The 14,975-nt window shown below is 37.6% G+C and overlaps 1 protein-coding gene and 1 pseudogene across 1 annotated transcript; one reads left to right on the top strand and one right to left on the bottom strand.

Moving 5' to 3' along the window:
- The window catches only part of LOC122023218, a 48,876-nt pseudogene extending 45,957 nt beyond the window's left edge, over positions 1–2,919 (bottom strand).
- A 3,838-nt stretch (positions 2,920–6,757) lies between these two features.
- Positions 6,758–7,586, top strand: LOC122023217 (uncharacterized protein ycf23-like). Its single transcript, XM_042581292.1, has 5 exons — positions 6,758–6,838; positions 6,918–6,977; positions 7,069–7,158; positions 7,236–7,343; positions 7,419–7,586. Exons 1-5 carry the CDS (start codon positions 6,758–6,760, stop codon positions 7,584–7,586), a joined length of 507 nt encoding a protein of 168 aa, XP_042437226.1.
- The last annotated feature ends 7,389 nt before the right edge of the window (positions 7,587–14,975 follow it).

Here is a 14,975-nt window from a genome sequence, read left to right as displayed (position 1 = left end):
GAAGCTACTTTTAAATGGATCCTAACCAGTTAGACCAAGGTTTAGTATTAAGTTCAATGGGTAGGACTATTTGGAAAACCTCGAAGGCATGGTTACTTTAATGAGTTCCTTGTGACTCACCATAGCCCAGAAGTTTATCCAAAAAATGCTTACTTGTTGAACCCAAAGCTAAACCTTAATCTAACACAAAGTTAAACATAATCCTAAAATTGAACCTCAATTCATCTCACAAAAATTATAGGAGTCCCTGATTGAAAATTTAGATCGGGTGAGATGACTAAGGAATTGAAATTAAAAATTAAATTCATAATTATAATTAATTGAAGTTCAAAATTAAATTCATAATTATAATTAATTGAAATTCAAAATTAATTCAAATTCAAATTCGTAATTAATACTATATTTTCAAATAAAACTTAATTAACTTAAAATATTTTTCAAAATTCAATTAACTTAAATTTTTTTTAACTCAAAACCCTTAAGATTAATGTTTTAATTATTCAAACCATCTAACAATCCCCCATAGGATTAACTGATAGTTAACCTAGATTGGGTAAAATTGAAAATTAGGGAGTTTACCTCAATTAAGTCGTTTTTTTTTCAAAGAGGAAAAATCCAATTCAACTACTTTATGTGTAAGAATTAGATCAATGGATACTGGACAGTGGATGCTCCAGACATATGACTGGAGATAAATTGAAATTTACTAAGCTCAAACTAAAGAACCTAGGATCGGTTGCGTTCGGCAATGACAGTAAACTTAAGGTAATCGGAAAAGGTAATATCGAACTTAACTCCGATTTTATTATTCAAAAAGTTTTATTAGTTGAAAATCTCAATTTTAATTTATTAAGTATAAGCCAATTATGCGATATTGGTTACTCAGTTAATTTTACCAAGTCTGAATGTATAGTTAAACATATTGAAAATCCAAAAATCATACTTAAGGGCACTAGGAAAGATAATGTCTACACCATTAATCTACCAACATCCTCAATAAAGTGTTTTCTAACACAACAAGAGGAAACTGAGTTGTGGCACAGAAGATTAGGTCACACTCACACTAGACTCATTTAAAAAATGAGTCAAAATGGACTAGTTAGAGGGTTGCCCAAATTAAAAGTTATTGAAAATTCAATCTGTAATGCATGTCAACAAGGAAAACAAACCAAGTCAACCCACAAGTCAACCAATTTAGTTAGAACTACTTGTCTACTTGAGCTCCTTCACCTAGACCTATTTGATTCACATAGAGCCAAGTCACTAAGCAAGAACCAGTATTGCTTAGTAATAATCGATGACTACTCCAGGTTCACCTGGGTAAAATTTCTAAAGACAAAAGATGAAACCTTTGAAGTCTTTTGTAACTTTTGTAAACTAATAGAAAATGAAAAAGATACTCAAATAAAAAGAATCAGAAGCGACCATGGAGGAGAATTTGAGAATCATAACTTTACTGAATTTTGTGAAATAAATGGGTTCAAACATGAATACTCCTGCCTTAGGACCCCTCAACAAAATGGTTTAGTAGAACGTAAAAACAGAACCCTACAAGAAGCTGCCAGGACCATGTTGAACGAATATAAACTATCTAATCAATTCTGGGCTGAAGCAGTTAATACAGCCTGTTACATTCAAAATAGGATTTTAATTAATAAATTTCAAATAAAACACCCTATGAAATTTATTATAATAAAATTCCCAACTTAAACTATTTAAAAGTGTTTGGGTGTAAAGTGTTCATTTTGAACACTAAAGACTACTTAGGGAAATTTACATCAAAAACGACCCCGGGAATATTTTTAGGTATTCAACAACTAGTAGAGCATATAGAGTGTATAACAAAAATACCCTAAAAGTATAAGAAACAATAAATATAATATTTGATGAAGAAAATAAATTACCCAACACAATAAATGAAAATGAAAATACAGAAAATGATAACCCAATAAACAAAGAAGATGACGAAATTCAACCTGAACCTATTGAATCTGAAGAACAAACACTACAAGAATTTTTGCATTCAACAACACCCAATAGACAACGCTTTTTAATAAAAACATTGTCGTTCTTTGCTTTACAACGCTTTTAGTGAAAAGCGTTGTCTATGGTATTTACTTTTTACTAAAGACAACGGTTTTTAATGAAGTGTTGTCTTTAGTGTTGTTGTTTATGGTCAAAGACAACATTTTTTTAAAAAACGTTTTTTAAAGTGTTGTGTATGTTTCCCCTAAACTCACTTAAAATAAATTCGCAGCCCTCGCTTTGCTAAACTCTAAACCCTCAACGCGCGCGCGCCTTCTCCTCACCACTCCTCTCCACGAGTTCTCCTCTCCACTCCTCTCCACGAGTGCCTTCTCCTCTCCTTCTCCTCTCCACGAGTGCCTTCTCCTCTCCACTCCTCTCCACGAGCGCCTTCTCCTCTCCACGAGCGCCTTCTCCTCTCCTTGCCGCGTGATCTCCTCTGAACCCTAATCTCGACCCAAACTCCTCACGCAAAACTCCTCACGCCGGCCCAACTCCTCCAAGTCGACCCAAACCCTCAGTCTCTTCCGCTTCCTCCTCTTTCTCCCTCTCCTCCGCCTCCCCCTTCTCCTTCGCTCCCACCGCCGCTGGCGCCGCCTCATCTTCCGCCACTGGTTTCTCCCTAGGCGCTTCTTCCTCCGCCGGTTCCTCCCCATCTCTCTTCGGCCTCTCAACCTTTGGCTCCTCATCGGCCGCATCCTCAGCCTTTTCTACCTCCAGTCTTTTCTCGACGTCTGCTCCATCTTCCGCCGCTTCTACCTTCAGTCTTTTCCCGCCATCTGCTCCATCCTCCGCCTCTACTACCTCTAGTCTTTTCTCGCCATCTGCTCCATCCTCCGCCTCTACTACCCCCGGTCTCTTTTCCTCGCAGGCGGTCTCTTCTCCCAAACCCATCCCTTTTCCCTCAGCATCCGCCGCACCTTCCGCTTCCTCAAGCCCTAATTTTGGTTTTGGATTGGGGGCTTCGACTCCCAACTTCGGCTTCGGTTCGTCTTCCACTGCTGCCTCTCCGTTGTTTGGTACTTCCGCTTCCCCTCCGGCGCCGGCCTTGTCCTCGGCTCAGACACTGTTTGCTTCGTCAGCTAGTGCCGCACCTTCGGTGCCTTCGTTTGCTACGTCCTCATCTCCCCCCGCCTTTTCTGTGCCGACGATGTCTACTCCAGCTCCATCCTTCGTATCCCCGTTTCCTGCCTCCTCCTCTGCGTCCCCTCTATTCTCTTCTTCTGCTACCGCTACCTCCTCTCCTGCCATCACCAGCATTTCGACCTCTCCTTTCTCCTTTGGAAGTGGCAGTTCCTTTGCTCCGAGTTCGTTCGATGCCGTGTCGTCTGGTAGTACTACTTCGTCCTCACCTGTTACTACCACGTCCACCTTGGCAACTGGCTTTTCTTTTGCGACTCCGACATCTGCTGTGTCCCAACCTTCCTTTGGGTTTACCAATGCTGCTACATCAACTCCCTCCAGTGCATCTATGTTCTCCGCTCCTACTGCTGCAAAGCCTTCAACTCTGTCATTTGGATTTGGGGTGCATGGGACAATTCAATTGATGACAAAGGCAGTTGCTCGGTGAAGTTTCATCAGAAGAATATTGAAGAAGATGACGTATGATTGTGGGTAAAGACGAAGTTTTACAGTAAAATACAAGTTATAGTGATATTCATTATTATTATAGCATTATAAACTAAATATAATCAACATGTTTTTTTTAATATTTTAGGGTCAATCAGTTACATTGACATTGGAATCTTGCTCAAATATTGTTGCATATGGTACAATTGTTTGTTTCAATGGCATGGAAAAAATGCTTCATGGTATTCCATTTCCCAAGAATTGCATTCGAGTCTCCATTGATCAAGCAGTGGACAAATCCGCTCCTTTGCCATATCCAATTCCAAGTGAATGTGAAGTAATTGGTGATGCCATAGGAACTGTTGTGGCTTGGCCTGAACAGCAGATTGTGAAGCAAGATGAGGTATATGAGATATTATATTTCTAATTATATTGTCACTTTATTATTATATTTCTAATTATATTGCCACTTTATTATTATTCAACCTAGCTATATCTAACTTGTTTATATTTGAAATTATTAGAAGCCTAGAAGGAAGAAGTTTGAACGAAAAAAATCAAAACCTACTTTGTCAACAAGTGTCCCAAGAGCATTACATATGTTATATTGTTACAGTAAGCATGCTCTAGATGGAGGAAAATGTATATCAATGTGCTTAGATAATGAAGTGTTTGATGAAGATTGTGAACTTTTTCTTGACCTTGAGGACATCAATTCTTTGTATCATTTGGAGTCAATTTCAGGAAATTTGATCGTTGCCTACATATGGTAAGTAAGTTTATTTAAGCAATTTCAGCAACTTTTTCATCACATGTTTGCTTCCCAATTTTAGCAACTTATTATGGTTTATTGTTACAATTTCACCAACTTATTATGAGTGATCATTATTTTTTAATCCACATGATTGTTTTGTATCTAAATTTTATTATTTAGTATCTAAATATTATTTTCTCGGTTGCAACTGCATTGCTTTACTTATGCTGGGAAATTACTGCATTGCTTTATGTTTGCTGGGAAATTCTAATATCTAGCAAGACAGAAAATCCCTGATTTGAACTGCAAGAAGTTTACTAATATTGTTGTGTGAACAAGTTTACTCTTGAAAAATTCAACTTCTAGTAATTTTCTCATACCATGTTATTCTCATTAAGTTAATAGTTCATCATTTCTATTGAGAGGTTTACTAATATCAATTGATGTGGTACACTTTACATAAATATAGCTCATTCATTTTCAACCGGCCCTTAATGTTTGCCTTCTGCCATTTGTTCTTCTAGACAGGAAGTACTTTGCTCATATCTTTTTTCTTGTATATTTTTAAGTATCTTAAATGTGCTTGTCCTCAAGAAATAAAAGAATTTGCATGTATACATTTCTGGTATGTTTAATATACAAGACTGTTCATAGTAAGTTCTCATGTATGGATGTTACTATCATCAACCATAACTTAGTGTTATGAGTGATCATTATTTTTTCCAACTTATTATGAGTGTTTTGTATCTAAATTTTATTATTTAGTATCTAAATATTTTTTTCTTTGCAATGATAGGTGTCTGTATAAAAAGATGGTGAAAGATACCAAGACAAAGAAATTCAGATTTATGAATCCTCACAAACTCCCATATCTGGCAAAAACGGCACAAGACAAATCAGTTAAGCTTGAAACCCTGAATCAAAGGGCAACTCTTTTAGCAGATAAGCTGACAAGTGCATCAACAGATCAACTAGTGTTAGTGCCATGTAATGTCGGGTAAGCAAGAAGTAAAACATCACTTTCAATTGCTTCCTTTCGATAATTTATTCAATTTTATGATCTAATCCTATGTATTTGCCTAGTTTCCATTGGAATCTTAGTGTTATTGAACCTTACAAGGATGCTATTTACCTGCTGGATTCCCTAAGTTGCCGCATTCGCGATGATGATTCAAAATACGTAATGGAAATGTGAGTTCAGATTTCTTTTAGTAAATATTTATTATAATAAAAATCTTATTTAACAAATATTCTTAACGTATGAAGGGCCTTAAAATTGTTTAATTCAACCAAGGAAAGGAAAGGTAGGAAAAATGTTAAGTGGGAAGTAGTTAAGGTATGTGTACTTTTGTTTAACATATATTGTAATGTGTATAATTTTCATTAACAATTTGACTCTAATTACTATATATAGGCTCCTCAACAACCGGATGCGAAACAATGTGGTTTTTTTGTGATGCGATTTATGAGAGAAATTATTGAAGAAGTTGAGACTATTGAGAGAGATTCGCTGCAATCAATAGTAACATTATTTAGCTTATCTCAAATTATTTGACATAAACTATTTAAAATTGCAAAGTGATCAGTGTTGATTATTTTTTCCATTAGCATAAATTGTGTATGCTCACAGTTCACAAAAATAGGGTACTCTCGTGAACAAATTGATGAGGTTCGGTCCGAGTTGGCGGAGTGCATACAAGATCATATTTATGAATAGGTATGGAATGATAGTTGCCATAATTCTATTTAGATTTAAGTTCATGGAATGGTGGTTTTTTTTGGTGGAATCATAGTTAATGCCAATTTTTTTGATGCAGTGCATAGTTACCAGATCGACCTTGAGCAGTTGACCCCAAAGAAAAGTTGTCACTGAAGTTTAAAACTTGTGAAAATTTTAGTGAATGATGATGTTTTGTGAATGATGATGTTTTGGAAAAATTGTCACTTAGGTGAAAGGATGTTTTCTGGATTAATATGCAAGTACAAAGCACTGTATTATATGTTATTCTATAAAGTTCTGTCAATGTAAATTATCTAGTTTCTTTATCTAGCTTTTGTTCCACTATTGAGTTTGTTTTTCTAATAATTACTCGTGCAGCAAAATACTGAGCAAGAAGCTGTAGATCTTATAATCAGGTAAAGTAGAAAAAGTTAACTACTTCATTATGCTTTCATCTTAGTATTTGTATATTTGATTTGTCTTCTTTGAACCAGCTTCAAGTCAAAAAGCCAGATCCTCTAGATAGCTGTTAAAAATAAGGTATTATTTGGTTTGTCAGTGATCTTAATATTTGGTAATATTTGGTCTTTGATGCTCACGACAGAGTTCCAACGCTGCATGATTACCTTGTTCAAGCACATCAGTTTGTCAAACATTTGAGTGCAGTTCCACGACTCTTATTTCTTATGATGATCTTGTTCTTGCAGATTTGTGTTTCCTCTGTGGACCCTTTGGCATTTCCTTCTGCAGTGGAAGCAGGTGCCCAAATGGTTAGGATGCGATGAACTTGACTGGTTTCGATCGGATTGTCTGTCATACCAAACATTAAAATCCTTGTGCTAAATGCAGGTGGAAATTGGAAATTATGATTCTTTCTACGAGATGGGAATTCAGTTTTCCCCTGAACAGGTATATGAATCATGATCGTACTTTTCCTTGCAGTTCCTCGAGTATTTTCAGCTATTTCTATCTCGTCACTATTCTGTGGTGCCATTGTCAGATTCTAAAGCTCACTAGAGAAACTAGAAGGATTCTTCCATCCATTACACTGTCTGTAACCGTGCCACACATGCTTAGTCTCCCTGATCAGGTAGCTCATTTATTTCCTCGTAAACTGAGATTTGTCACTAACACAATCTCTCGTTGTTTTTTGTTCAATTTAAAAAGGTGAAGCTAGCAGAGTTGCTGGAACAGGAAGGTGCTGATATAATCCAAACTGAAGGAGGGAAATACTCAAGTCCATCAAAACCTGGTGTCCTTGGTTTGATCGAGAAGGTAACAACAGTACGAATAAGAAATCTTAGCACACTTGTGATGAAAAATGTGATATTTTTCCTCTTTAAAATGTAGGCCACACCAACGCTAGCAGCTGCATACTCCATTTCCCGAGCAGTTCAGATTCCAGTTATGTGCTCATCTGGATTAAGCGCTGTCACTGCACCTATGGCTTTAACAGCAGGAGCAGCTGGTGTGGTATGCGTTCTTTTGCTTTCTAATCTAATCATTATCTGCTACTAGTGAAAGAAATATAGACTCTTTCAGATTCTCTTGTGTTCTTGATTATCTGCTACTACTTCATTGTCAGAAGTAGTTGAACACTAACACTTGGACGCCAACATTTTTGAGTTGGCGCCTAGATTTGACCATCTAACAGACAGGGCTAAAGGATCAACTGCTATGAACACCCTTAATAACTTATACAGATATTTGTGAACAATTAGGTTGGTGGCTATCATTTATCCTCCCTTTTTGTTGTTTTTTCCATGTACCCAATGCAGTTTTCATTTCAAAGGTTCCAAGCTGATGAACAAGGATGGGTGGACACAATCAAGTCAATGCGATTTGGAGGAGCTGTCAGGATTAGTACCATGGATTGGCTTGGGCAATCTCAATATTTGCGTCAAACTGTCTTCTGGCCTTCCCTATCATCTGCAGTATCTGAGGTATACTATGCACATTTACCGTGAATTTTCCTTATTGAGCTTGGGCTAGTGACTTATGAATGTATTTTATTTCAAGAACCGTATAAGCAAGTGTTCGTGCATCTAGTTTTATAACAATGCACTTCGTATCTTTGATCTAAAAGCTTCTCAAACAAGTCATCTTCTCCAAGCATGCCCTGGTCAACATGCTAGTCACCTACTGGAGTCATTTCCTCGATGGCACGGATGAATACCTGAAATCCATCCTCTACTCCACCATTCTTTGCCACTCCTCAAGCCGAAACAACTGCAAAGGTAGAGTCAACATCAAGTATTACATTGTGCCTGGCTACAAGAAGACCGGGGCCACAAAATCCAATAAAGACAGGTCAAACATCAAGTAGCATTTTGTAACTTATTCCTCTTAGGTTATATGCTTGGTTAATATATATGCTTAGAACTTGTAAAGACAGGTCAAACATTAATATGCTTGGTTAATATATCCATCTACAGCACTCCCGCTTTTTCCTCTAAATATGATTTTCATTTAGCACAGAACTAATGCCAATTTTTTTATTTTGATGCAGTGTTTAAAGAGCTTGAGTAGAAGTTGGCCCTAAAGAAAACTTGTCAGTTACGATATAAACACACTTACGGTATGAATTACATGTATATATAACATTGACATATTATTTAGTACGAGATTTACATGTATGAAAGTTTTCATACAAAATTTCTTGATTGCCTACAACCCCAGGTGTGCTGATGACAAGTTGAAGAAGATGGCTCTAAGAGTGATAGCTGAAAGCCTTTCAGAAGAAGAGATTGCTGGACTTAAAGAAGCAATTCCATGCGATGGACACCAACAACAGCGGTTAGTCAATGATGAGGTTTTGTAAAACTTGTGTGTTTGAAAAATTATTGTCATGAAGTTAAGGATAACTTGTATGATACAAATTTAATTTGTGGATCAATATGTATACATTTTGTTTGTATAATATAAAGTTTTATTTATTTGTTAAATAGTCTTATTATAAAAATGATTGTGGTTGTGGATATTCAATTATATGTAAATTTTGAGTATTTTTTATAATTTTTGCTATTTAATTAAGAAAAATACTATTTTTTATAAATTTAAAAAGACAACGTTTTTAAGTAATAAAAGACAGCTTAAAAAACAATGTCTTTGAGACCAACCACAACGCTTTTAAAGCGTTGTCTTTGATATGTGCATTTTTACAACAACATCTTTAACAACGCTTTTTAAGAACGAATAGACAACGCTTAAAAAGCGTTGTCTTTGTGACCAACCACAACGCTTTTAAAGCGTTGTCTTTGATATGTGCATTTTTACAACAGCATCTATAACAACGCTTTTTAAGAACGAAAAGACAACGCTTAAAAAGCGTTGTCTTTGTGACCAACCACAACGCTTTTAAAGCGTTGTCTTTGATATGACTTTCTACAACACCATCTACAACATCACTTTTTAAGTACATACGACAACGCCAAAAAAGCGTTGTTGTTTAGCTTTTTTCTTGTATAAATCACCAACTCAAATGGTATACGACCAACAAGAACAAGCACAAATCACCCATCTGACCAAATTTTGGGTGACCCAACTTTAGGAGTCAGAACTAGGTCATCCTATAGAAACCTGAGTCAAATAGCCCTGATTTCAAAAATCAAACCCAAAACCATAGAAGAAACCCTACCAGACCCAGATTGGACTCTAGCAATGCAAGAAGAATTGGCCCAATTTGAAAGAAATCAGGTCTGGGAATTAGTGCCTAAACCCATTAATAAATCCGTAATTAACAATAAATGGGGTTTTAGAAACAAATTAAATGATCAAGGTGAAATAGTTAGAAACAAAGCTAGGTTAGTAGCTAAAGGATTTAGTCAAGTGGAAGGGTTAGACTATGATGAAACCTATGCTCCTGTAGCAAGACTTGAGTCCATTAGGATGTTGCTGGCCTATGCAGCACACAAAGGATTCAAGTTATTTCAAATGGATGTAAAATCCACATTTTTAAACGGATTTATTAAAGAAGAAGTATATGTAGGTCAACCCCCAGGATTTGAGGACTTAGAACAACCAAATTATGTCTTTAAATTAAAAAAGGCCCTATACGGACTAAAACAAGCACCTAGGGCTTGATATGAACGTCTGTCCAATTATCTAATATCAAAAGGATTTAACCAAGGTCAAATAGACCCAACCCTTTTCGTAAAAACCTTAGAAAACGACATTTTTATAGTCCAAATTTACGTCGACGATATTATTTTCGGTTCCACAAACTCTAAATTTCTAAAAGAATTCACCAAACTAATGGAAAATGAATTTGAAATGAGTCTGGTAGGAGAACTTAATTTCTTCTTAGGTTTACAGATTAAGCAAACTAAAGATGGAATTTATATTTATCAAACTAAATATGCTAAGGAATTAGTTAGAAAATTTGGCATGGAGAACTCAAAAATAATTAATACACCAATGGCTACAAATGCTAAAATTGACTCAGACTTAGAAGGTAAATCAATAGATTTGAAATACTATCGAAGTGCGATAGGAAGTCTACTGTACCTAACTGCGAGTCGACCAGACATTATTTTCGCAGTAGGTATGTGCGCATGATATCAATCTTGTGCAAAAGAGTCTCACTTAACCCTTGTCAAAAGAATCCTTAGGTATGTTAAGGGAACCGTAAATGTAGGACTATGGTACCCTAGATCTGGCACCCTTGACCTAACCAGCTACTCTGACTCAGACTATGCCGGATGCAAGCTAGACAGAAAAAGCACAAGTGATAGCTGTCAATTTCTAGGACAATGCCTAGTAAGTTGGTCAAGTAGAAAGCAACACTGTGTTGCTTTATCTACCACTGAAGCCGAATATATAGCCTTAGGTGAATGCACATCTCAGTTGCTATGGATGATTCATACCCTTAAAGACTATCAACTGGAGTATCATAAAACAAAAATCTCAATTGATAATATAAGCTCAATAAATTTAACAAAAAACCCAATTCATCACTCAAGGACTAAACATATAGAAGTAAAGCACCATTTTGTAAGGGATCACATAGCTAAGGGTGATATTGAGCTCAACTATGTTGAGTCAAAATCAAACCTAGCTGACATTTTCACAAAGCCCTTACCTGAACTTGAGTTCAGCTCACTTAGAAGACAAATAGGAATGTGTTGGGTAGAATAGGTGTTGATTCTCAAATTCGTGGTCTTACTTCAAAACTCTTATTTAATCATCCTGTTCCTTTTAAAAATTCTAGGAAAATATTGGTTTTAAAATTCTAGCTTTTACTAGATTTTCAAAATATGGATTTAGCCTAGGCTCAACCTTAGAAATCATGCTCCCCTAAGTTTCAGCCAGAGCATCTCACAAACACCTAGGCTTACCTTGCTTGTGTTTGAAAAAACATAGAACGGCGTTAGATGCATAGGGTATAGCCTGGACTCAAGAATGCTTATATCTGTGCATCAATATGAGTTTGGGCATTAAACACCAAGTCAACAGTAATCAAGTTAAGTCTTCCAGCACTAGTCAAATCTAACTGGATTTAGTGACTTAACTTGACTAACCAAGTGAAAGTTGTTGCCCTCTAGGTAATCAGCTAGTAGCTAAATGGTTAGACATGTGGCCACAAAACAACGTGCTTGATATGTAACCAGTTTGAGTTCACTCAAGCATGAACTTTAGGGCTCTGATACCTCTCAAAAGTAAATAGTCTGAAACATATTGACTCATGCTTGGACCAACTGAATTTGAATGAATAACCTTACTTAAAGTTATTAAGGCATTAATTAAGGGGGAGTGATTTTGGATTGGTCTTAAAGTTAGTTTTTCCAAGTTAGTTGTTCATTAGAGTAATTTTTTTTAGGTTTTTAAAATGAAATTATCTTTGACTTGACTTAAAAATTAAAAACTAATTTTTCCTTATCCTAAAAAATTCAGGTTATTTTTTAACTTAGCTTTAAAATTAAAGTTATTCATGACCTGACTTTTAAATTATAACTCCTCTAGAAGCTAAGCTAAGTACTTAATTAAGTTTTTTCTAACTAAACTGAGTTAAATTATTTTCTAAACTTAGCCACTTGGCAAGATACTTTCTCAACTCAATCATTTTTAAGCTGAAAACATAGATAAGCATTTCAAATTTAGCTAAGTGGTTTTTCAAAATAATTTTTTTTAAAGAAAAAGTCTTTTCAAGAAAACTATTATTTTCAAAAGCCTTTTAAATTAAGTCTAAGTACTTAAACTATGCTACCCTTTAGGGGGAGCTTAAAATTAAAGAGACGATTTCTCTCTTGTGTTAATTCCTTTTTGATTTATGTCAAAGGGGGAGTGAAAAGTCAAAGTTAAGAAATCAAGAAATTAAACATAATGAAAGGGGGAAGCATAAAATTTAAATTGCATTCATGCTCATGGTTAACTTCTATTATTTATTCCTTTATTTAATGTTATGTTTTACTTAACTTTGACCCGAGTTGTCATAATCAAAAAGGGGGAGATTGTTGGTGCAGTGAGCACCAGATGATCGAACCTGAGTTTTGATTATGGTAAAGGGCTCAAAGTTAAGCTGTGGTGTTATCTAACAAGGTTCATGGAGATTGCAGGAAAGTCCTAAGTGATACTTAGGCAAAAGTCCTAGCTGCGGCTAGGCAGGTGAAAACCCTAGGGGGTGGTAACCCTAGGTCCTAGGGGGAGGTAACCTATGTGGAGGAAACTCTTAAGGGGGTGGCAACCTTAGGTCCTAGGGGGTCGTAACCCTAGGTGGACGAAAACCCTAGGGGGCGGTAACCCTAGGTCCTAGGGGGTGGTAACCCTAGGTCCTAGGGGTGGTAACCCTATGCGGAAAGTCCAGTCGGTCTGGAGGACTGGACTGGCATCAGGTAAATCTCCTGAGTGGAGTAGGTTAGGACGCGTTCTCCATAGAGGGAACAGTAGGTGTCGAGTCGACCTAGGGTTTTCGGACGAAAACCCGAAGTCAGACCCGGACAGTCCGAAGGCTGTCAATTCATTTGTTTACATATTATCCATTTTGCTCTAACTCTGTTTTTCAGGAGACTAACCTTCTTGTGCAGGATTAGAAGTGACCGGGATCGGTCGACCGAACCCACAAGCCAGCAGATCAGATCTCCAGAGGTTGGACCGGGCTCGACCAGGGGATCGGTCTACCGGACCTCGTGATCGGTCGACCGAACCTGGATTTGGTGTCGACTGGATCAAGTTGACTGGGCTGAGTCAGAATAGTTGATCGGTCGACCGAAAATGGTGATCGGTCGACCGAACCTCAGATAAAGTTTGACCAGCGGAGCGAGAGGATTGGGCGGATCGGATGGAGAAGATCGCCTGATCGGTCGACCGAACATTGGGATCGGTCGACCGATCCGTGTCGGGTCAAACTTGATCCTGAAGCTTGGGGATCTGGATCAGACTTTACAGAGATATAAAAGGAGGCCTCGAGGTGCAGCTCAGATCATCGATTTCGAACAAAAAACTGTGCTCTTCCATGTGCTGCTGCTAACGCTCAACAACGCTCTGCTACTCCAACGAATCACTCCAAAGTTCTCTGTTCTCTTTTCGTTGGTATAGTTCCTTTATTGCACTTAATTGTACTCCAACTTGTAATCATCTTTCCAACATATAGTTGTTGCCCATCGAAAGCGGTCAAGGACCGAGGGCCTTCGAGTAGCAGTCGAGATAGGCTCCGAACGAAGTAAACTACTTGTGTCTCTGTGTGTGTGCATTTACTTTCCGCTGCGTTTCTACTCTTACTTTTAAATCGTTAAAATAGCCATGAGCGCTATTCACCACCCCCTCTAGCGCTTTCGATCCTTCATAAAGTAGCTGCAGGAGTCTGGCCATCTTCCCGCTAACCAACCTCCACCAATTCAATTTTTAAAGATCTCAGATAGCATTCCAGAGGGAGACATGATAGACTTCTCATGATTTTTCTTACGCCTTCTATAAGTACCTTGTGATAGTTTGGATGTGATCAAACCAAGTCAAGTTAGGTCCTGTTAAGTTTTGATACCCTATGTCTAAGTGAGTAGGAACTTAAGAGCACAGGAAGTAGAGCGAAAGATGCAGCTAGCGAGAAGGATGGCACAGGAAAGAGTTGACGAGCTTGGTGTGTCCAAAGGATGATGTGCTAGGGAAGAGTGCGTTGGAGGATGAGAAGGAGGGCGCGTGACATTTTTGAGGGTGAGAAGCCAGAGTGGAAGGTTGCTTGAGAAGGCCGGAAAATGGGTTCGGGTGAGCCCTATTCTGGATGGCCAAAATCACCCAAGTGAGCAGAGCTAGAGTGGAAGACCCGGAGGAAAAGTCAACTGGAGGTTGATTATGCTCCGGGCCTTGGAGCTATTCTGAGCGCCCGGACCGCCCGTACCCAAGGCACCCCAGGCACGTACCCTAGTTAAGTTAGAACAGCTTGATCCGAGCGCCCCAGACCCACGCCCTGGTCAAGCTGGAACAGCTCAATCAGGGCGTCCAGACCAGAAAACTTATCGAAACACGCACTATCACGATCCGGTGTGGCGAGGATAAAATTCTATCCATGTCGAGGCGCCTAGAACCCTTTCAAGTGCCCCAATCAAGGCTATAAATGTAGCCCCAATCCCAAAAGTTAACAACACTGAACAATACAGAAAAGAACAATTGTAAACGTTTTACCTTGAGTTTAGCTTTATAATTGTGAGTTTTGACTGCTGTAAGAGGTTTCTACGCCCGAAGGAGATTTTAATGGGATTTTCAATATCTTGGAGTAACAATCACCTGATTGCAAACCAAGTAAAAGATCTGTGCTTATTTCTCTTTCTAATTTCTTAATTATTTTTTTAAGTAAGTGTTTATTTTAATCAAGCTGTAAAGTTCGAGAAAGATTTCTATTTTTTATTTCAGGCAATTCACCTCCTCTTGTCGACCTCCAAGGGACCAACACCTTCATGTATCCCTTTGTAATTAGCT

The sequence above is a fragment of the Zingiber officinale genome, chromosome 9B (assembly GCF_018446385.1).
Source record: "Zingiber officinale cultivar Zhangliang chromosome 9B, Zo_v1.1, whole genome shotgun sequence".
In the NCBI taxonomy this organism is placed as follows: domain Eukaryota; kingdom Viridiplantae; phylum Streptophyta; class Magnoliopsida; order Zingiberales; family Zingiberaceae; genus Zingiber; species Zingiber officinale.
Note: the sequence above shows the minus strand (reverse complement) of the source record. Positions and strands in the feature narration are given on the sequence as shown.

Bases quoted from the DNA above. Each gene is read 5' to 3' on its own strand.
- LOC122023217 (XM_042581292.1), top strand. From the start codon at position 6,758: ATGATCTTGTTCTTGCAGATTTGTGTTTCCTCTGTGGACCCTTTGGCA. The intron at 6,978-7,068 runs GTATATGAATCA...TGCCATTGTCAG, and splicing joins TTCAGTTTTCCCCTGAACAG to ATTCTAAAGCTCACTAGAGA. The intron at 7,159-7,235 runs GTAGCTCATTTA...CAATTTAAAAAG, and splicing joins TGCTTAGTCTCCCTGATCAG to GTGAAGCTAGCAGAGTTGCT.